At 42.5% G+C, this 23,122-nt stretch overlaps 2 protein-coding genes across 5 annotated transcripts; one reads left to right on the top strand and one right to left on the bottom strand.

Moving 5' to 3' along the window:
• Positions 1–5,381: 5,381 nt before the first annotated feature.
• On the bottom strand, positions 5,382–9,082 carry LOC121640454 (early growth response protein 4-like). Of its 3 annotated transcripts, none has more exons than XM_041986222.1 (3): positions 8,592–9,082; positions 7,776–8,300; positions 5,382–7,537 (listed from the first exon to the last, which is right to left on the bottom strand). In XM_041986222.1, exons 2-3 carry the CDS (start codon positions 7,900–7,902, stop codon positions 6,330–6,332), a joined length of 1,335 nt encoding a protein of 444 aa, XP_041842156.1. In that variant the 5' UTR covers positions 7,903–8,300; positions 8,592–9,082; the 3' UTR covers positions 5,382–6,329. The 3 variants fall into 3 exon arrangements, with proteins under 3 accessions (XP_041842156.1, XP_041842157.1, XP_041842154.1); XM_041986223.1 differs by having other exon boundaries at positions 7,776–8,715; positions 8,919–9,082; XM_041986220.1 differs by having other exon boundaries at positions 7,776–9,082.
• A 2,996-nt stretch (positions 9,083–12,078) lies between these two features.
• LOC121640447 (steroid 17-alpha-hydroxylase/17,20 lyase) lies at positions 12,079–22,907 on the top strand. 2 transcript variants are annotated; one of them, XM_041986205.1, is made up of 9 exons: positions 12,079–12,617; positions 15,520–15,646; positions 16,495–16,633; positions 18,537–18,766; positions 20,898–20,984; positions 21,279–21,494; positions 21,579–21,748; positions 22,223–22,326; positions 22,418–22,907. In XM_041986205.1, the coding sequence occupies exons 1-9, from the start codon at positions 12,229–12,231 to the stop codon at positions 22,681–22,683; spliced, it is 1,728 nt and encodes a 575-aa protein (XP_041842139.1). In that variant the 5' UTR covers positions 12,079–12,228; the 3' UTR covers positions 22,684–22,907. The 2 variants fall into 2 exon arrangements, with proteins under 2 accessions (XP_041842139.1, XP_041842138.1); XM_041986204.1 differs by having other exon boundaries at positions 12,080–12,623; positions 15,526–15,646.
• Positions 22,908–23,122: the final 215 nt, after the last annotated feature.

The raw sequence follows: 23,122 nt of genomic DNA, 5'->3' as shown, positions 1-23,122 counted from the left end.
AGATTATACAATATGTTAAAATGATATATTTATTTACTCCTCAGTGGACACCAGTGTCTTGGATGACTAATGTCCACTGAAGTGGCTAATTTGTAAATATACCATCTTCACTCATGCTCGTCAGACTTTTAGAGCGGCCTGGTCCCACCCGTGTTTCCCTGTAAACTGGAAAAGGATCAATATGTTGAAATTTACTGAACAGCTTAAAGTCTGTCCATCATCCTGAGTCATCTGGTTCAGCCTTTTCTGACGAGATGCTGAAAACGTTTCCAGGACAACTGAGAAAAGGTTTTAGAAAATGAAATGAATAAAGAAAGAAAGAGATTAATAAAATCATTTTAACTATCAGACGTAAAGCTGATTTTTGTAGTGCAGTCAGATCTCTGGATGGTGGTGTGTGGGACATTTAAACTATGTGGTGAAGTCTTTTGTCTCTATCAAGATCTCTAATGAGGGTCACAATAAAGACATATATCTAACAAGAATCAGTTCTACTGATTGTTCTGTTTTTCATTAATGAGCTGATTACAATACTTGGATGTTTTTAAATGTATGTTTCTCCCTTTTAACTTAGATTTTTCTTTTAGTCCTCACCCAGTTTTCTAAAGACTTTTCTAGGCTGCAACTATAAATATTATTTGTCTTTGAAAACTTTATAGTTAAATATAAACATTAAATAAAGGTTTAAAAAATAAGGTTTGATCCCCAGCTAAAATAAAGTTAGCTCTTATAATAGTTATTCTTATCATTATTGCCGTCATGGCAGTAAAAAAGCCATAAGTTTATCAATCATCTAAAATGCTGTTGTGATCTCTGACCTTCATCACAATATTTGGTGATAAAAATAGAAGCGAATTCATTGATCAGAAAGAAAACTGTTCTTCTTTCTAAATGTAGTACCATCTACTGACCACCAGAGGGCGCCAGACACCTGCAGACAACATACAATTCAACATCAGCAGTTCATAAACACCGCAGACTCCAGTTAACAGATCGCAATCATCATCATCACAGCAACAGCAGGGATGAAGATCTCTGCTGAATCCTCTGCTTTCGGGCATTTTGAAAGCAGTCGCTGAACGATGCTGATTTGTTTGATCATGTGACTCGATGACAGGAAGACATAACTACAAATTTAACACCCACAACAGGGCTGCAGGTTGAAACTGCCGCTACCATGGCAACACCAACTTCACAATTCATTACTCTCTACCAACTGTTAAATTGACACAAACAATGGGACTGTTTGTTGCTAGGCAACGTCAACCTGTTGAAGGACGAAGCAGAAAGTACAAAGGTATCTGTAGGAGGTAGAAGAGGAGGAAGATGTAGATTCTCAAGATGAAGATGCTGAGGACTGATATACAGTCATGATGGAAACTAAACTCAGTCATGATGTGGTGAAGATGAAGATGAGAGCAGTTTTGATCACACACCCCTTCATCGCTCTCTGTGGGCAACCGCTAATGTTTTAAAGATCAACGTAGCCCCTCAACCAGCCAGGCACCTCAGTTAACTCCAAAACAAGGTGGTCTGGGGGTACCTAATCTACTTTTATAGAAATATTCCTTTTGCCTTCCTTTCTCTCTGCCTCTCGTCCTCCAGTGTCTCAGTCTCACCCCATGTTAAGGAAGTCTGGAAGACTCTTAACTTTGATCCTTTCCTGAACACAACCTCCAGCATATGGTTTAACCCTCACTTATGCATCGTAAATTTTACTGGACCGTTGGGCTCAAAGTGGTATTAATGTGTTTAATGACTTGCACACAGGACTAAAGCCCACATCTTCCAACAAGTCCAACAAGCTCCCTTTTAGCTGCATGAATGTTGGCAATATTTGCACCATTAAAACTGTTTTAGCACCCCAGAATGGCGAGACTCCCTCCCTGATAATTTCAAATTTAAGAAAATTTAGCCAATTCTGGTACCTATTCAGTTTCTTTGCCTGTGAAAAAGCTAAATGTGATGGACCCCTTGGTAGAAATGGAGCTTACTAAAAACACTACATTAGTTACCAGAGATTGACTGAAAGTTGCATGTGAAGCAGATCATTGTAGGCTTACAAATGACACAGGTTGCTGGCAGTAGGTACATAAACCCACGCCCTGTGGTACTGTCTGAAAATACAAGGCTTCTGTTCATAACTGCATTCAGATAATAGTTGACAGTAAAGTTTCTTTTTACTATATCCTTTGAACCGATATGCAGCATACGAGTAGATAGATTAAAGTAATATTATTCTAAATGGGGTAGGACTCCTCCATGTGAATGAGGCATGAATTTAGTGACATCATGTAAGAATAACACACTAGAATAAAAAAGCAGAATGATGATCACGTTTCTCATCTTGAGATTGTGATGGTCGTCATGATGATGATTAGCCCTCTGAAGGTCCCACCACAGCAACACTTCCCATGATCTGTTTGTTCATTTAACAGCTGTTTTTTGTTTGTTTGTTTGTTTGTGTTTTTTAGTATAACTCTGGATGTAGTTTTTCACACACTGTTTCTGACTTTTGGCTTTGTTTTTGTTTATTTTCTTTAACACCTGCCCTATCAGGGGGTTCAGCCAATGAGCTTGTCACTAGCTTTAATGCTAAAATGTTGAATATTATGGATGCTATTGCTCCTATTAAGGTAAAAGTTGTCTCTGGGAGGAAAAGACTCCGTGAAGAAATTCCACACTGGTGAAAAATGGAAAAAGTGTGTTGGAAAGCCGAGCGCAGATGGAGAAAAACACATCATAGTGACATGTATAAAGAAACTTCACTCTTATCATTTACAACTGAGGAATGCAAGAAAGTCCTATTTCTCTGACATTATTAGCAAAAACTGTCATAATGCTCGGGTCTTATTCGCTATTGTTGACAGATTAACAAACCCTCCTGTGTCAGTAGCACCTGAACTTTATACCACCAAGGCTGCAATGAGTTTGCCAAATTTTTCACAGAAAATATCCAGAATATCAAACAAGCAGTTTGTTCATCAACAGCAGGTTCAACAGACAAACTGTGTCCATTGAAAACCAGTTTAAGCACCATGACACAGTTTAATCCCATTAACAGCAAAGATCTGGGCGACATCTTATGTCAGCTGAACTCCTTCTCTTGCTGCTTGGACATCCTGCCCACAGGTTTCTTCAAAAAGGTCTCAAGACTCTGGAGCCAGATCTGTTACAGATTGTGAACTTATCCTTAATTTCTGGCGTCTTCCCAGAACTTTTAAAAACAGCTGTAATCAAGCCTCTGCTTAAAAGGGACAATCTAGACAAGACACAAATGAGCAACTACAGGCCGATCTCGAATCTTCCTTTTCTAAGTAAGATAATTGAAAAATAAATTTTTTTCATCAGCTAAACTGCTATGATGTCCTCCAGTCAGGTTTTAGACAGCACCACAGCACTGAGATGCTCTGACCAAAGTCATTAATGACATATGTTTGAACACAGACGATGGAAAAATGTCAGTCTTAGTCTTACTGGACCTCAGTGCTGCATTTGATATAGTCGACCACAATTTATTGATGAAACAACTCTCTGGTACTGCGCTACACTGGTTTAAATCTTATTTAGAGAACAGAAAGTACTTTGTGTCAATAGGTAATTTTACATCTGAGCAGACAAGAATTACATGTGGAGTTCCCCAAGGTTCCATCCTGGGGCCTCTTCTGTTTAACATCTACATGCTCCCACTGGCACAGGTCATAAAGAAAAACAACATTAGTTACCATAACTACGCAGATGACACACAGATATATATTGCAATGTCACCAGGAGATCGAGGCCCCGTACAGGCTCTGTCCGTAAATGCATTGAGGAGATTAATGACTGGATGTGTCTGAACTTTCTTCAGTTAAACAAAAACAAAACTGAGGTGATGGTTTTTGGAGCCAAAGAGAAACGATTAAGTGTCACCACAGAGCTTCATCTATACAACTAAAAACCACCAACCAGGCCAGAAATCTGGGTGTATTGATGGACTCAGATCTTAACTTTGACAACACATCAAGGCAATTACAAAGTCAGCCTACTATCACCTTAAAAATATATCAAGGGTAAAAGATCTGATGTCTCAGCAGGACCTGGAAAAACTAGTCCATGCTTTCATTCTTAAGACCCATTTATGCTCAATGCAGAAGACAGATACGAAGACTGATGGACAGTTTTGTCCGTCTTCTGCGTTGATCTCATGCATAATTTGGTCCGTTTCAGGGAACTTAGCTATCCGTCACTTGATGCACAGGACAGAGCAATACCACCAGAAATCGCAGGGGCAGTACTGAGCAGAATAGCTGACATGTGACCAGGGAAAGAACAAACACTGAGGAACATTTGTAGGAATTGCGCAGGCTTTTGAGAAAAGACTATATGTGAGTGTTTAGGTTGTGTTGGGCAGTTGGAAACAACTTTATAACAACGCATTACTGCTGCTAAGGCAAAACACGGAAGTGAACTACGAACTCTGCACTGCCCACTTGTGGATGAACTGACTTATTACCCATGGAAACATAAAAGATGCACGGAAGTATGAGGGTGACGATGTATGACAAAACTGTCCTTCAGTCTTCATATTAGTCTTCTGTGTCGAGCATAAATGGACCTTTAGTCGGCTTGATTATTATAACAGTGTTTTTACGAGTTCTACCTAAAACATCAGTCAGACACCTGCAGCTGTATCAGAACTCTGCTGCTCGAGTCCTCACTAAGACCAAGAAGTTGGACCACATCAGTCCAGCTCTGAGGTCTTAACACTTGCTGCCTGTTCGTCAGAGGATAGACTTTAAAGTTCTGCTGCTGGTCTATAAAGCTCTGAATGGTTTAGGACCAACATACATCAGTGATCTCTTGACCCAGCATGAACTTACCAGAACCCTCAGGTCATCTGAATCCAGTTTCTTATCAGTTCCCAGAGTCAGAACCAGACATGGAGAAGCTGCATTCAGCTTCTATGCTCCACATGTCTGGAACAAACTCCCAGAAAGCCTCAGATCAGCTGAAACACTCAGTTTATTTAGATCCAGGTTAAAGACCCACCTGTTCTCTGCTGCATGGAACTAGTTTTTATTTAGAGTCCAGATCTGCATCTGGTTCTGTTAAACTGGAATCTTTAAACTTGATCATGTTTTAATACTTTTTATTCAATGTTCTTTCTTGTTCCTTATTTGGTTATTAATGTTAAATTATGATTATTGTATTCTGTGAAGCACTTTGAATCATCTTGTCGTTGAATTGTGCTACAAATAGACTTGCCTTAACACAGTGTTGTTCATCTAAAGTTTCATTTCTCTCGTTTTAACAGCTTGTAAAAACCAGACAATGTTTTTATAATGTCCTGATTAATTAAACTTCAAAATATAAAAAATGTACTTTGTTTATTTTGTTTTTTTTAACCAGGCGGTGATGATGGTGATGACAACGGAGGAAATTATTTTGATGATGATGATGAAGCCTCAGAAGAAAAAGTCTTACTCTCTCTTTGTCCGTTTGTTTGTTGTTTATTGACAGCAACAGCAGCCTCCATGCAGAACGAGGGAACAATAAACCTGCACAGCCATGTGTGCTACTCAGAGTTCAGCTCACATTGAGCTGGTGTGTTTTTGTTTTCAACACTACAGACACCAGGACACATATCCCACAATGCATTAGTGCAGCTTAAACCTGCACCCACATGTCAGAATGAAAATTATATAATAAAGTTCATTCAGTGTCCGCAGAGTGTTTACAATCATTTCATAGAAAAGTGACATCATTTCACGTTGATCCGCCATAGAAATCTGGCTTTCTTTCTAAAATATATACACTCTGATTGGAAAACAGTGACACAAAGAGGTAGACGAGCCATCTAGAAAAATAGAGATATCTTACAAACATAGAACTCCTCGGTGATGTGAAATATAAAGCTGTTTACATAAAAATATCAAGAACAGAATCACCACTTTCTGACAGGGACATTCACAGAGTTTCTCACGGTTCACGTCCTCATGCAAAAAACTCTTAAAAGGAATATTTTACAGGTAAAAACCTTCCTTTGGGTAGACTGACTGCTCCTTTAAAGTCCAAACACGTCACAGCAGCCTCGCTGAAGTTCAGCAGGTGAACCACCTGGTCCAGGTTCAGACCCAAACCCCATCCAAGAGTCCCCTTATTCCTCCTGCAGGGGACTGGAACATGCATGCGCCCCGACAGGAGCCAAATTATGGACTTCAAAGTCCTCTGCACACCTGTAAACGACCCTTTCCGGTGTGACGTCACATGGAAACGCCTCTCTGACGCTCTCCGGTTGCTTGGTTCAAATCCAGCACCTTTAAATTCCTCAGCGCGCGCGCCACTCTTTAGACGCCAGGCGCGTTCAGGGCCAGGGAGTATGCGGCCATCATCTGCGCGCGCAGCTGCTGCTTGACGTGCACGCGCCCGTGCCTCTTTCTCTCGTCGCTGCGCGCGAACCGCTTTCCGCACACATCGCAGGAGAAGGGCTTCTCTCCGGTGTGCGTGCGCGTGTGCGTGGTCAGGTGGTCGCTGCGGCTGAAGCTGCGCGCGCAGATGGTGCACTGGAAGGGCTTCTGGCCCGTGTGGATGCGCACGTGCCTGTTGAGCTCGTCGGAGCGCGAGAAGCGGCGCTCGCAGCCTTGCACGGAGCACGGGAACGGCTTCACCTTCAGGCCGCTCTTCGCGCTCGCTCTACGGCCTCCGCGTGACTGTTTGGGGGCTCCCGCCGCGTGCACACTGTTGATGTTAACCATTGGGAACGCGCCCTGCAGGATTGAGGAGAGCAGGTGCGCGTCCAGGGTGGAGGGGAGGGAGGAGGGGGTGCAGATGATGTCGCTACCGCCTTGCACGAGCTCTGTCTTGATCACCGGCCGGTTGATGACGTAGTTGCCGGAATCTCCTTCAGCAACTGGAGCGGCCAAACTCTTCAGCCAGTCCTCCAGCCCCAGCGGCTCCTGTTTCACCTCACAGACGGGCTTCAGCTCACTCTGCCCGGCGTCGCTGCACAGCAGGGAGTCGATGAAATCAGCCACATCCACCTGTTGCTCCAGAGCCGACAGCGGGAGGAGAGAGTCCATGCTTGCCGGGAACAGAGCGTCACTCCCGTTCACAGAAGACTGTGAGCATCCGCTGCTGCAGCTGGAACTCACAAACTCGCTTTTAACCACCACAGGCAGCGAAGCGGAGGCGGGGGGCAGCTGCTGAGCTGCGACCTGGGGAGGGATGCTGATGTCAGAACCGGGAGCAAAAAGAGGGGGAGAGGAGGTGGAAACTGCAGCCGGGGAGGGCGTCTCGGAGGAGGGGGTGGCTTCGCGGACTGAGCCGGCGTCGCCTTGCTGCTGTTGCTCCATCTCTGTGCAGATGCCCACGATCTCAGTGATCATGTTAAGGATCGCGTCCGCGGTGCTGCTCAGTCCTACTGCCGCCGGTACCGGCTCTGGTTCGGCGAAGAAGCTGCCTGTGTAGCCGAGGGAGGGGGACAGCGTGTCCGAGGAGCAGTCGCTGAAGTCGGAGAAGAAATCTGAGTCAGAGGCGTCAGTTCCCGGAGAGAAGACTGAGGAGAGAGGGAGGGAGGGGGTGTTATTGTCATTGCATAATACCTGCTCAGTGGGAGCTCATCAGCCTACACACACATTCAGTAAATAAATAATAAATAATAAATGTGCAAGGATGCATCTGCAGCGCGCACCAACTGTCCACTGTACTGCGGCTCATTTTGCGGCTCCACAAGTGATGCACTCAACACACTTTCTGCCTTGTTTATCATGAATATCACAAATTAAAACACTCACCTTGGCAGAAAGGTGAGCCCACGTCAGAGTCCGCTCCATCGCTGGGGTTCGAGCCGACACTGTCCACCCAGGCGCTGCAAGCGTCCTCAAACTCCGACATGAAGCTGTCGTCGCGCTCCAGAAGCATTGCGTACCGATGCAGGTGGTGGTGACTGTGCAGAAAGCCGCTGCTGAGCTTCAGCAGATGTTGTCAGAAAGTGATTTAAGTTGCTCTTTTTCTGTAGGGGATTCCCCAAAAATTGTTTTAATCCGTTACCGGAGCTGTCGGTGCGTCCTGTTTATCCGCTCGGTGATGCTGAGGATGCTGAGCTCTCTCTGCTCACTGATCCTTTTATACTCTCCATCTCCAAGGTAACTCCTGTCCTGGCCTTATTGGTCTACACCGGTGCGAGGGATTCCCCCCACCGAGCCCATCGTAGCAGCCCAAACATGGGCAGCTTCCGGCTGTGACGGCGGGTATCCCCCATACCTAAAAAGGACAGGCGGCAGAGCGACGTAGACGAGAGGAGAGAGGGATTTCCTTCACTGCGGCAACAGAGAGGCGGAGAGGGGGTTACACAAGCAGGGAGGGATGGAGGGATGCAGCAGAGGATGAAAGATGGTGGGAAAACTCAAAGGAATCTTATCATTTTCAGGAAACATCTTCATATAATGTGCGTTTATGTTCTTAACTCACAGATAGTTTGGGAAACATTTCATGTGTTCTATGAGAAAATTGTCATTTTCATGCAGAATTTGAACACGAAATGAATTATTTTTAGACAAAGAAGCTGACAGAAATAAAACGACAGAAGGATGAAAATGTCTCAGAAAAACCTGCTGGTTCTTGGCATGGACTCATCAGAATACTGTGACGGGAGGCGTGTGAGATGGAGATGTTATTTATAACCAGACTGGAGGTTTTTCTCTTGTTTCTGATTCCGGTTTCAGCTCCACGGTGCTGCAGAGGGAGCGGGAAACATTCAGAGGAACAGAGATTATTATATTACTGCCCCATATGTGACATTCCTGCACAGCAACATGCAGCTGCTGGGATGTTGTCACCATGGAGACGGGAAGGGATTCAGGACAGGGGCTGTGTAAAAGCAGCCAAGTTAACTTATTATTTGTGTTATTGAATTACATTAATTATCTGTGACTCACCTGTCTGCAGCTGTGAAAGCAGTTTGTGGGGCTTCATGCTTTTTATTCCATCACAGACTTCAAGTTTACACTCCTGCAGCTGTGCATGAACCACATCAGAGCAGCAGCATGCACCAGGAGCTGACTGGAGAAAAATGGACTGGTCTTCTGACTGACAGAGTGTGTATCAGTACAGATTATCACTGTTAAAAGTTAACTGTACCAGGTGTTTATTAAACTCAAAAATCCTTCTTAATTTAGAGGCTTCACTTTTCATTAAGATGACCCCTATAACCAAAAACTGTAAAAGTAAAGCTTTGCCTCATTTAATACACATGCATCTGTGAATAAGCTCTTAATAAACAGAAACTGAAGCGCTTGAGACTGATGGAGAATATTTAATAATGTAGGAAACTGATAGTTTCAATCTGTAAGTTGGAAGCTTGGCCAGTCCAGGTGTTCCCTGCAGGGACAGGCTCCATTCTCCCAGGACCCAAAACTGGAATAAACAAGTAGACACTGGCTGGCTGGCTGGATGGATGGATGGATGGATGGATGGAGGGACGGATGGATGGATGGACGGATGGATGGACGGACGGACGGACGGACGGACGGATGGATGGATGGATGGATGGATGAATGGATGGATGGATGGACGGATGAATGGATGAATGGATGGACGGATGAATGGATGGATGGATGAATGCATGGACGGATGAATGGATGGATGGATGGATGGATGGATGGATGGATGGATGGATGGATGGATGGATGGATGGACGGATGAATGGATGGATGGACGGATGAATGGATGGATGGACGGATGAATGGATGGATGGACGGATGAATGGATGGATGGATGGATGGATGGATGGACGGATGAATGGATGGGTGGATGGATGGATGGATGGATGGATGGATGGATGGATGGATGGATGGACAGACGTACAGATGGATGTACAGATGGATGTACAGATGAATGGATGGATGGATGGATGGATGGATGGATGGATGGACAGATGGACGGACGTACAGATGGATGGAAGGATGAATGGATGGATGGATGGACAGACGTACAGATGGATGTACAGATGGATGTACAGATGAATGGATGGATGGATGGATGGATGGATGGATGGATGGATGGATGGACAGATGGACAGACGTACAGATGGATGTACAGATGGATGTACAGATGAATGGATGGATGGATGGATGGATGGATGGATGGATGGACAGATGGACAGACGTACAGATGGATGTACAGATGGATGGATGGGTGGATGGACGGATGGATGGATGGGTGGATGGACGGATGGATAGATGGATGGATAGATGTACAGATGGAGGTGTAAAACTTAATTTAATTTCTGTTTTAAGACTGGAAACTCAGGTGTGAAAACAAGAACAGATGAACCTGTTACTGCTTCATTCATGAATACTTCCATAATGATTCTATACATAATTTTATACTTTGATTTAATAAAAAAGTAACTCCTGTTGGAGAAATCAGTGCTGAACGAGTAGTTAACGATTAAAGCATGAATTTAGTTTAACGTTCACATGATTCACTAAAATAAATTCTTTGAGTAAATGATTATTTTCTGTCTGTTCCTTACACACTTTTCACATGTTCTTTTCTATCCTCTTTTCTATTGACGTGCACATAATCGAGCATTGCAGAGTAAATGCTGGACAAATAGCTGGACAAACAAATGAAGTCAGTCAGTCAGTGCTGGTGACCCTTTGGTTTGGAAACAGACTGAACCAGGTTCATCAGAAGCACCTGCAATTACAAAATTTATTTTAATCCTTTAAATGCCAGTCTGATGACATCACTGTTATATGGAAAGAAAAACACACAATAAAGTATTTTCTATATAATAAATTTTGGAGCAAGGTGATTTTTTGGGGAACCAACTAGGACTGATTTTTAAATGAGTTAGAATGATTTGCATACATTTACATGATATTTATTACTGGGACCAAAGCGGATTTAGTGATTTGAGCAAAATAAAGTAAAAAATATGAACTTGTAATGTTTTTATAGCTGTTTTTGTGAGTATTCTTTTTTGTCCACTTAAGGATAGTACATTATAAATAAACATTAAAAAACAAACAAACAAAAAATGCTTTGAAAACAATTTTGTTACTAATTTATAGTTTATTCAAGACTGATATTTAAAATAAATTCTATCTATCTATCTATCTATCTATCTATCTATCTATCTATCTATCTATCTATCTATCTATCTATCTATCTATCCATCCATCCATCCATCCATCCATCCATCCATCCATCCATCCATCCATCCATCAGCGACTGATCTCAGCATGAGACCAAACGGGTGACAAAGTCGCCATGTGAGCTTTCACTAGACGACGCAGAGAAGAAAGAAGCCCAGCTATATCTAGATAGATGATGGAAGAATGTATGTGTGTGTGTGTGTATGTGTGTGTGGGTGGGTGAAGTAAAAGAGACTGTTGCCATGGCGCTGTGCCACCTCCTGCTCCCTCCACCTGCTACAAATGACACTGTAATAGATACAGTAATGTGCTTCATGGCGTCAGAAACTCTTGGACCTTCGGTTTCTGTCGTCTGCAGCCACTGACTCACTTAATGCAGTTAATGAAACGGTTTAAATCTACAGATGGCTCTTTCTCATCACCATCAGCAGGCAGCGGATTGGTCCCAGACTCCTTCTGTCGGAGAACCAGTCTGGACATCCAGTCAGAGACATGCATGTTGTTAGCCACAAAACAAACTGCTCTGCAGACTGAACCAGCCTAAAACCAAGTTCCGAAGTGACACATAAACCTAAAATAAACTGGCTCAAATCTAGTCCAAAACCAGATATAAGACCAGTTTAGAGTCCAAATTAAAATCAATTCAAAACCAAGTTTAAAACCAGAAGCAAGCCCATAACTAAAGCTGTCCAACTTTAAACCCAAAGCAAGTCAGGAAGTGTTAGAAACCAGGTCTGCAACAAGTCCAGTGTCCACGCAAAAACCAATTCAGAACAAAGTTAGAACCCAGTCTACGATGGGTTCAACATCAAGACACAAACTGTTAAAAACAAGCCCTGGACCAAATGCTGAAAAACCCAAACTCTGGTCTAAGACAGGGGCTAAAAACTTGATTCAATAAACAACTTTATAAATGATAAATGTGGAATTACAGTGACGTTACAAGAAGCAGTGAAGTCTCTACAGAACAGTTTTACTTCTAATAGAAAGATAAAGTTGATCATCAGAGTTTAAAAACAACAAACTGATAACGACCAGAAAACCGCTGCCATCTCTTTCTGCTTTAAGGTCGCAATGGCAACCAATGACAGCCAACCTGATAACATCGAGGTCGTCTGACCAAGATAAACACACACACACAGTCACGGTCAATGACAACACACACACATTCACAGCCTTTGACCTCTCCAAGGTCTCCTCATGTGTAACACAGATTAAAGTCAGAACTCCTCATCGTCTCCTCACACTCCTCCGTCTCCTCGCAGACATGTTGACCTACCTTCTCTCCTCCTTCTCTCTATCCGTCCTCCTTGTCTTCATCTTCTTTGTGGTGATCGTCTTATTAAGCAAACCTCTGCTGTCTCCCAAGCGGGCTCACGGGTCCATCCCCTGCCTGCCACGGGTCCCTGTCCTGGGCAGCCTCCCATGGCTGGGAGGGAGCCTCCCCCCCCACCTCCTCTTCAGCCAGCTGGCCCGCAGGTGAGTTCACAAAGCCTCCTTAAACTGGACCGTAGCACTAGCTGGTATTTATAGAGACTGGTTAATGTGCAAGAAGAAAAAGTTAAAGTAAAAAAAGAAAAAAACAGAACTGATTAAGGACTAGTTAGAGAAGTGAAAGTCTGGTTAAGTTTTTGATGGAATAACATAATTGGAAGGACTGGTTCTTATAATCTATTGTTTGGAGGGTTGATTTTCATATTTTAGTAGACATTTGTTATTACTGGTTTAAAACTAGTAGAGCTAATCCAGCTTCCAAGATAGATAGAGATAGGGATAGAGATAGAGATAGGGATAGGGATAGAAATAGAGATAGAGGATAGGGATAGCGGTAGAGATAGAGGTAGAGGTAGTGATAGAGACAGAGTTAGAAGTAGAGGTAGAGATAGAGATAGAGGTGGAGGTAGAGATAGAGGTAGAGGTAGAGATAGAGGTAGAGGTAGAGAGAGATAGGGAGCGATAGAGATTTTTATTATCATTGTTACAGGAATAATGAAAATCAGTCTCATTTATGATTTGAAGAACTGGTGAAGGTGAGAAGCACTAGTTTATATCTGGAAAACAAGGACGAGTTAATTAAATAATTAGATGTTTAGATGTTTAAAAAGACTGGTTATTGTTTAGGAAGGACTAGTTAAGGTTTAGAGGAACATTATTGGAAAGTATGCTCCCGATTACATATTGACAGGCTGGTTGACGTGAGTTAAAGGTCAAGTTTACACGTTTGACAGGCTGGTTGACGTGAGTTAAAGGTCCAGTTTACGCGTTGACAGGCTGGTTGACCTGAGTTAAAGGTCCAGTTTACGCGTTGACAGGCTGGTGGACCTGAGTTAAAGGTCCAGTTTACGTGTTGACAGGCTGTTTGACGTGAGTTAAAGGTCCAGTTTACACGTTGACAGGCTGGTTGACGTGAGTTAAAGGTCAAGTTTACACGTTGACAGGCTGGTTGACCTGAGTTAAAGGTCCAGTTTACGCGTTGACAGGCTGGTTGACACAAGTTAAAGGTCCAGTTTACGTGTTGACAGGCTGGTTGACGTGAGTTAAACGTCCAGTTTACGCGTTGACAGGCTGGTTGACGTGAGTTAAAGGTCAAGTCTACGCGTTGACAGGCTGGTTGACACAAGTTAAAGGTCAAGTTTACGCGTTTGAAAGGCTGGTTGATGTGAGTTAAAGGTCGGGTTTACGTGTTGACAGGCTGGTTGACCTGAGTTAAAGGTCCAGTTTACGTGTTGACAGGTTGGTTGATGTGAGTTAAACGTCCAGTTTACGCGTTGACAGGCTGGTTGACGTGAGTTAAAGGTCAAGTCTACGCGCTGACAGGCTGGTTGACACAAGTTAAAGGTCAAGTTTACGCGTTTGAAAGGCTGGTTGATGTGAGTTAAAGGTCGGGTTTACGTGTTGACAGGCTGGTTGAGGTGAGTTAAAGGTCCAGTTTACACGTTGACAGGCTGGTTGACGTGAGTTAAAGGTCCAGTTTACACGTTGACAGGCTGGTTGACGTGAGTTAAAGGTCAAGTTTACGCGTTGACAGGCTGGTTGACCTGAGTTAAAGGTCCAGTTTACGCGTTGACAGGCTGGTTGACACAAGTTAAAGGTCCAGTTTACGTGTTGACAGGCTGGTTGACGTGAGTTAAACGTCCAGTTTACGCGTTGACAGGCTGGTTGACGTGAGTTAAAGGTCAAGTCTACGCGTTGACAGGCTGGTTGACACAAGTTAAAGGTCAAGTTTACGCGTTTGAAAGGCTGGTTGATGTGAGTTAAAGGTCGGGTTTACGTGTTGACAGGCTGGTTGACCTGAGTTAAAGGTCCAGTTTACGTGTTGACAGGTTGGTTGATGTGAGTTAAACGTCCAGTTTACGCGTTGACAGGCTGGTTGACGTGAGTTAAAGGTCAAGTCTACGCGCTGACAGGCTGGTTGACACAAGTTAAAGGTCAAGTTTACGCGTTTGAAAGGCTGGTTGATGTGAGTTAAAGGTCGGGTTTACGTGTTGACAGGCTGGTTGAGGTGAGTTAAAGGTCCAGTTTACACGTTGACAGGCTGGTTGACGTGAGTTAAAGGTCCGGTTTACGTGTTGACAGGTTGGTTGATGTGAGTTAAAGGTCCAGTTTACGCGTTGACAGGCTGGTTGACGTGAGTTAAAGGTCCAGTTTACATATTGACAGGTTGGTTGATGTGAGTTAAAGGTCCAGTATACGTGTTGACAGGTTGGTTGATGTGAGTTAAAGGTCCAGTTTACACGTTGACAGGCTGATTGATGTGAGTTAAAGGTCCAGTTTACGTGTTGACAGGTTGGTTGATGTGAGTTAAAGGTCCAGTATACGCGTTGACAGGCTGGTTGACGTGAGTTAAAGGTCCAGTTTACGCATTGACAGGCTGGTTGACACAAGTTAAAGGTCAAGTTTACGCGTTTGAAAGGCTGGTTGATGTGAGTTAAAGGTCGGGTTTACGTGTTGACAGGCTGGTTGAGGTGAGTTAAAGGTCCAGTTTACACGTTGACAGGCTGGTTGAGGTGAGTTAAAGGTCCAGTTTACGTGTTGACAGGCTGGTTGACGTGAGTTAAAGGTCCAGTTTACGCGTTGACAGGCTGGTTGACACAAGTTAAAGGTCAAGTTTACGCGTTTGACAGGCTGGTTGATGTGAGTTAAAGGTCCAGTTTACGTGTTGACTGGCTGGTTGACGTGAGTTAAAGGTCCAGTTTACTTGTTGACAGGCTGGTTGACGTGAGTTAAAGGTCCAGTCTACGCGTTGACAGGCTGGTTGACGTGAGTTAAAGGTCCAGTATACACATTGACAGGCATATTAACATCAGTAGAAATTTGTATGTTATTAATTTTTTCTGAAATCATAGTTCATGATTCAGCTTTTGCACCGTGTGAGTTGCAGGTATGGTCCTCTGTTTGCTCTCTACCTCGGCCCCCACTACACGGTGGTGGTGAACGACCACCAACATGCCAGGGAGGTGCTGCTGCAGAGAGGGAGGGACTTTGCTGGACGGCCAAGCATGGTGAGACATTCAATGTCCACAGTTGCGGAGCTGGAAAGTCACATCTAAAATTAGATTTCAGGCAAACATTTTATTTTATTTATTCCATGATATCTGGTTGAATATGTTTTGCCTCAGACTGTTGGCTGGACACAAACTCAGATTTTTTTTGTCATTTCAAAACACTAAACATGTTAATTGATGAATACAGTAATCAGTTGGTGTACTCATAGGGAGAAGAATGATTGATTAAAGCTTTTTGTTATTTTTATTTATTTTATTTTATTTCTGTTCATCCTCTGGAGCGCCCCTGGTGTCCGGGAGGTCAAAGCTCAGACCAGATTCCTACATGAGCAGCTCTCAGAACTACGGAAGCACATCGAATTCTCTTCAAATAAAAACATATGTTTCTCTGAATTTATAATACCATTTTACACAACAATAAATGTAGACATTTAATTTTGGTCCTAAATTTATAAATAAATGAACTAAAATGATTTTTCTAAATTAATTAAATAATTTTGCAAAAACTGAAAATTTATTAGATAATTTTCAGAATTGACTAGATACTTCCAAGTTCTGCGACCATGTTGTTACATGTAGAGAGAGAGAAAAGACCCCCCCTTGGGTCCAGGCACCCCACATTGAGAACACTGATTAAGATGATTGTCATCCTCTAAAAACACATACAGTGAACTTTTTAAATCACTTTTAACTTTCATACTTTCATGAAGTGGCTGTTGTATAAAAATGAAGGTTCTGACACTGCAGCCATGAGCGGCATGACACCCCAGCACTCGGTCACAGAGTCACATGACTTCAGGTCCTAAAACCAAGCCAACTTTAAATCCCTGTTTTTTTCTGTTCAGGTCACCACCAACCTGCTGACCAGAGGAGGCAAAGACATTGCGTTTTCAGACTACTCTCCTCTCTGGAAGTCTCACCGCCGCCTCGTCCACAACTCCTTCACTCTGTTTGGAGAAGGAACCACTCGACTGCAAGACATCGGTATGTCTCTCCATTTAGCATCTATTTCTGGTTGATCGAGGATCTCTGAACAAAACGGCATGTTTCAATCCCCAGATTTTTCCCAACAAAGAAAATGTAATACAAACAGAAGGATATATTATCTAACAATGGCCACCAAATCTCTCAGACTCAAGACTCAAGTTCATTTAAATAACACTTTAAAAACAGCATGTACTAAACAGAGTGCCTATCAGTTAACAGTCAGAAACACGTAAAAACAATAACACTGTAAAAACTTTAACAGCTATGTAAAATAAGCATAAACCTGGATGTCACCAGCAAAGAAATGAAAAGCACACTTATGCTTTCTAAAAATTAAGTACAACAGAAGCAGATATAATTTAAAAAGCAGAGGCCCTATAATTGAGCCCTGAGAGACCCCCCATGACAGAAGAACAAGATTTAAAATGATCAAGGCTCACACAAGATGTTCTGACAGGACCCGATTCATTCAAGGACAGTTCCTTGAAAACTTACATAATGCTCTAAATTCAACATGTAGAGATCTGTTATGTCAAAGCAACCATTAAATCTATTAAAACTAGGATCATATAATCTACAGAGTCCATGGCTAAAATAATGTCATTTTAAACCTTCAATAGTGGAAACTCTGTTCTGTGAAGAAACTCAGAAGAGAAAGCTGGGAGAACTATGAGGCAAGGCAGAATTGTGCAAACAAACATTAATTTCAACTCTTGAATTTACTAAATTGCACATTATAATGCACAAAACACAGTTAAGCATATTATTAAGAGAATGGAGCATTAACACGTCAGCATGTTTAAGGACGTCCAATAAATGTTCAACATTTTGGTTTTAACAGAACAAATAAGTGAGAAGTGAAATATTCAAATTAGTGAAGTTAGTTTTATCTGAGGAAAACCAAACAGTCAATAAAAAAGAAGTCTGCCAGGAAAAAAAAAAGAAATTATTTAATCTAAAGTCAAATAATGTTTTAAAAAAAAACCTGCACCAACATTACATTACAATTTCCGTCTGGGATAAACATTTTCAATAAAACTTTACTGTTTGATTTGTTTGTTGTGGTTCTGTGTTCAGCTGTTCATATAAAACTGTCATTGATTAAAATGTTAAATAGTAACTTCATTATTTTAATGAATGATATTTTTATGAAAACAGATGAAAATAAGAAGCTTACCAACATACAAAGCACTCGTAATTACTAAATTAGGCTGAAATAGAACCTTTGAGAAGCCATTTGGGAGCCAAAAGAGCCGAATCTTTGAAAAGAACTGGACTTCAGGTCCCTACTCTGAACAGCAGGTGGGGCCAGAGCAACAGATGATGCACTTAGACAACTGCAGGAGAAGAAGAAGGTGCTGACACAATCAAAATAGCCCTAGAGGAAAATCCGACATTAAAGAGAAAGAAAACAAGATGGGACTGTAAGATTTGAGTTTTTAAGTATATTCAGCCAGAAAGTTGGTTTATTGAGCCCATTGTGCAGAAGTGAGTCAACCACTGTTTAGAGGTGCAGTGTGTAAGAATTACTGACATCTAGTGGTGAAGATGGACACAGAAACTACTTCAAATGCCAAGCACAGTTGTGAATGAACGCCGGCCAAAACTTTTCCAGCTTTTAATGATATATTAAATTTGATTTGATTTTGTTACACACTGCACCTTTAAGTCATCCTCAGTAAAATAAACACAATTCATTAAGGTATTTTAATTGTATTTAAGAAGATTTTAAACTAAATAACACATTAAAAGGGCCAAAACTATCAAAATCCATCTCATAAACCCACACATTTTATATTAGAGTGCTTCCTTGTCTGCTGTGGCTGCTCTGCATTATATTTGGGATTATAAATTTGAACATTAATGAGGATTATTTTAATCCCACTCGTCTTCTCTGTAGTTTTGTCAGCAGTGGACAGTCTGTGCATTGAGTTGTTGTCCAACGGGACTCGTGGCTTTGACCCGTGTCCTGCGGTGACCAGAGCGGTTACCAACGTCGTGTGCACGCTGGTCTTCAGCAGCACTTATCGCCACGGTGATTGTGAACTGCAGGAAGTGATCCGATACAACAACGGCATCGTGGAGACGATTGCCAGGGGAGGTCTGGTGGACATCTACCCCTGGTTGAAGGTACGGTGGAGATGGCTGCAGGATGTGTTGCGTTAACGTGATCTTTCTCCCCTTATGAAGTGCTTTTTAAACTCAACATTACAAAGTACTTTAAATACCAAATAAAAACTAAGTAGTTTCATAGAAGATGTAAAGCTGACGTCATGTATTGTTGTTCAGACGCCATAACGTATTCCCACCAGCTCCAAACCTGTTTTTTGTCTGTATACACACTGAATTTTGACTTCAGGAATCTAAAAGCACATCTCCGTCTGTTTCAGTTAATCATAACTAAATAACACATCTGTCCACAGTATGATTAAAACGAACAAAAACACATTTAATTAGTTTCAAGATTTTAAACTAAATTTAACTTCATTATAATTCAACTGGCTTAATCTTACCTTAATTTGTATCTCAATTCACAACACATTCATCCCAAGACCTTTTACAGACAGTCCAATTCAATCCAGTTCATTGTTGTCCAATTATAATCCAATTAAGACAAATCCATCATATGATCCACATTTGTCCAGTTTATATAAACCAGTTCATAAAAATAATGACCTAGCTAAACCAAAGAATCAGATCTTCTCTTTGATTCAGTCCTCCATCGTGAGCTACAAGAGGAGACAGTGGAATGGAAAATGTCCATCAGAACTGGAACCAGGAAGGAAAACCTCCATCAGAACCAGAACCAGGAAGGAAAATGTTCATCAAAACCAGGAAGGAAAACCTCCATCAGAACCAGAACCAGGAAGGAAAACCTCCATTGGAACCAGAACCAGGGAGGAACATCTCCATCAGAACCAGAGACAGGAAGGAAAACCTCCATCAGAACCAGAACCAGGAAGGAAAATGTCCATCAAAACCAGGGAGGAAAACCTCCATCAGAACCAGAACCAGGAAGGAAAATGTCCATCAAAACCAGGGAGGAAAACCTCCATCAGAACCAGAACCAGGAAGGAAAACCTCCATTGGAACCAGAACCAGGGAGGAACATCTCCATCAGAACCAGAAAAAGGAAGGAAAACCTCCATTGGAACCAGAACCAGGAAGGAACATCTCCATCAGAACCAGAAAAAGGAAGGAAAACCTCCATCAGAACCAGAACCAGGGAGGAACATCTCCATCAGATCCAGAAACAGGAAGGAAAACCTCCATCAGAACCAGAACCAGGAAGGAACATCTCCATCAGAACCAGAAAAAGGAAGGAAAACCTCCATTGGAACCAGAACCAGGGAGGAACATCTCCATCAGATACAGAATCAGGAAGGAAAACCTCCATCAGAACCAGAACCAGGAAGGAAAATCTCCATCAGAACCAGAAACAGGAAAGAAAACCTCTGTCCGAACCAGAACCAGAAAGGACGGACATCTTCTTGGTTTGGGTTGAAGAGGACAGGAAAGAGGGGTCAACAAGCAGCATAACTTTAATCCAGGGATTTCTGCTGAGAAAGAAGAGAAACACAGATGAATGACGGATATTTCTACACAGAGAGTAAAGAGAGCAGAGAGGAGCCCAGTGCATCATGGGATGTCCCCCAGCAGCCTCGGCCTATAACAGCAGGACTAAAGGGTCAGGGTCACCAAGCCAGACCTGCTCTAAGATTTATCAGGAAAGAAAGTTTGAAGATTCTCTAAAGTTAGAGAGGGAGCAGGTTCCACAGAGAGGCGTCCGATAACTAAAGGTTCTGCCTCTCATTCTACTTTTAGACCCTCCAGGAACCACCAGTAAACCTGCAGTCTGAGAGGGAAGTGGTCTGATGGAAAAACGTTTTAGTCTGAGATCTTTAGGATCCGATAGCTCTTGGTCACTAAGAGCTTTATACTGCTTAGTTATTTTTAAATTCTGTCCTGGATTCAACAGGGAGACGGGACAGAGAAGATGAAATAATATAACATCTCACCTAAACTTACAAAAATTAAACTCATTACTGATAGTTTTCTGCTGTGTTGTTTACTTCAATAAATTGGTCAAAAACAGCTAAATACCACTTTATTAATTTCTTCTGCATTTATTGGTGTAGTTCAGTTCTTCTTGGTAAGGTCCATCCTTTCAGTCACATAATAACATTTTTCTTTTTCCAAACGGTTGTAATTTAGGAAGAAAAAAAATGCCCATGTCTATAAGCCTGTCTCTGTCTCTCAGGTGTTTCCTAACACGTCTCTCAGTAAATTGAAGGAGTGCATCGCTGTCAGGGATCGACTGCTGAGCCGTAAACTGGAAGAGCACAAGGTGACTGGAAACCTGGCGCACCAGCAGAAGGCAGCAGCTCCCCCTACAGGCTGCAGAGGTCACTACAGGAGAAATGTGACGGCCTCCAAACACCCCAGGATTTGACCTCTGCGGACCCTGAATGTCAGGGCGGAGATATGTTGTATATCTTTGTGTAGAAGAATTTAGAAGTTTTATATTTAATCAGTCATCAATAAGTTTACAGAAGATAAGAGACGTTCTAGAGAGTAGTCATTTATCATTCCTAATTTGGATCTAATTAAATTTTTATCTTCTCTCTTTGGTGAGTAACAGGCAACGTTAAGTGATGGTGATCCTCGTGACCTACTTGATGCCTTGCTAAAGGGACAAACAGGTAGAAAGAAGGGTCAAAAGCCACCTGGGCCACAGGAGGAGGGGATAACAGACGACCACGTACTGATGACGGCGGCTGAGGCTTTTGGAGCTGGAGTGGAGACGACATCCACCACGCTGCTGTGGATCTTGGCCTACCTGCTGCACCACCCTGAGGTAATAACAGCAGTCGTACTCACGTCATTGCGACCACTGAGGCTTGCACCTTGATGGTTGGTCACATTGCTCCACTTGTTCCAGGTCCAGGAGGGTGTTCAGAAGGAGCTGGATGAGAATGTGGGCAGCGAGCGAGCCGTGAGCGTGTCGGATCGTGGTCACCTGCCGTACCTGGACTGTGTTATCAATGAGGGCATGAGGATCCGACCTGTCAGCCCAGTTCTGATCCCTCATACCGCAATGACCAACAGCAGGTAGATACCTACACTCAGAGCTTAAATGATCACCGGGCTGATAATCTGAGAGGAAACTGAGCATCTTTGGAGGTTTAAATTGATGGATTTTAACCTCTTCATTACGAGAGTCCCCTGTACAGAGGGTAGCATAAGATCCATACAGTACAGAAGATCCTTGTACACACTACAAACCAAGCCCAACATGTAGTGTACCAAAATGACGTGGAGAAACTGAGCTAAAAGACTACCACAGCTTTACTCATTCCTCCTATATGACTAATTTTCTAGGACTACTTTACTAATCTGGAAACGATGATAAAGCCACATCTTGTCAAGCTTTCCACCAATCAGAGAGCTTAGATTGACAGCAATGTCCAATCATGAGCAGCCAAAGATCAACCAGGGAGCAGAAAGTTCTGTGTGTTTAACAAAGTTATTGGTCCTCTGTGGCTGGAATGATATTTAATGGATTACAATCTCTATCTCCTGTAGTATTGGAGGTCACGCTGTCAGTCAAGGGACTCGTGTTTTGATCAACATGTGGTCCATTCATCACGACCCCCAACACTGGGACAAACCAGACTTGTTCAACCCAGGTAACATACATAAAGATTAACAACCATTTTTAAAATAAATAAATAACATAAGCGAAAGTTTCTCTTATTCCTGTTTTTCCTACCATTCCAGATCGTTTCCTTGACAACCTGGGTCAACGTGTTACACCCTCATGTTTCCTGCCTTTTGGGGCCGGACCTCGAGTCTGCGTTGGCGAATCATTGGCCAGACTGGAGCTCTTCCTGTTCTTGTCCTCTCTGCTCCAGCGAATGAGCTTCAGGTTGCCGACTGGGGCTTCCCCTCCTAACTTGCAGGGGCGACTAGGTGTGGTCTTGCAGCCGTTGCCTTATAAGGTCGTAGTCACACCTCGGCCTGGATGGGAGGGCAGGGCTAAATGAAAGGAGGAGGAGCTACTAGTCAAGCTAAGATTTTAGACAGAAATAAAGTTTTGTTGCTTAGGTAAACATTTAAAGTTAAAAGTAACCATTACAACAATTACAAAAGCTAACATGCATACAGATTTATGAACAAGGACATTTTCATGTCTTTTTTTATTAATTTGTTTCATTAAAGGTACAATAAACTTTAATCTCAGTTAGTTTGGCTTAATTTGTCCCATCTTTCCAAGTTCTAAAAATTTGCAAACAATGCTAACTCTTGTTTGGTGATACACGTCTTTTTAATGTCTTCAAATAAAAAGATGGATATGACGCCATCCCCACATTTAGACTATTTTGCACCATATTAGCTCCCAAATTGGCAGCTAATGCTAAGACCATGGGTGGCGCTATATACAACAATTATCACTACGAAATGTAGACAGGGACTTTTAATATA

This window comes from Melanotaenia boesemani, chromosome 5 (assembly GCF_017639745.1).
Source record: "Melanotaenia boesemani isolate fMelBoe1 chromosome 5, fMelBoe1.pri, whole genome shotgun sequence".
Classification (NCBI taxonomy): Eukaryota; Metazoa; Chordata; class Actinopteri; order Atheriniformes; family Melanotaeniidae; genus Melanotaenia; species Melanotaenia boesemani.
Note: the sequence above shows the minus strand (reverse complement) of the source record. Positions and strands in the feature narration are given on the sequence as shown.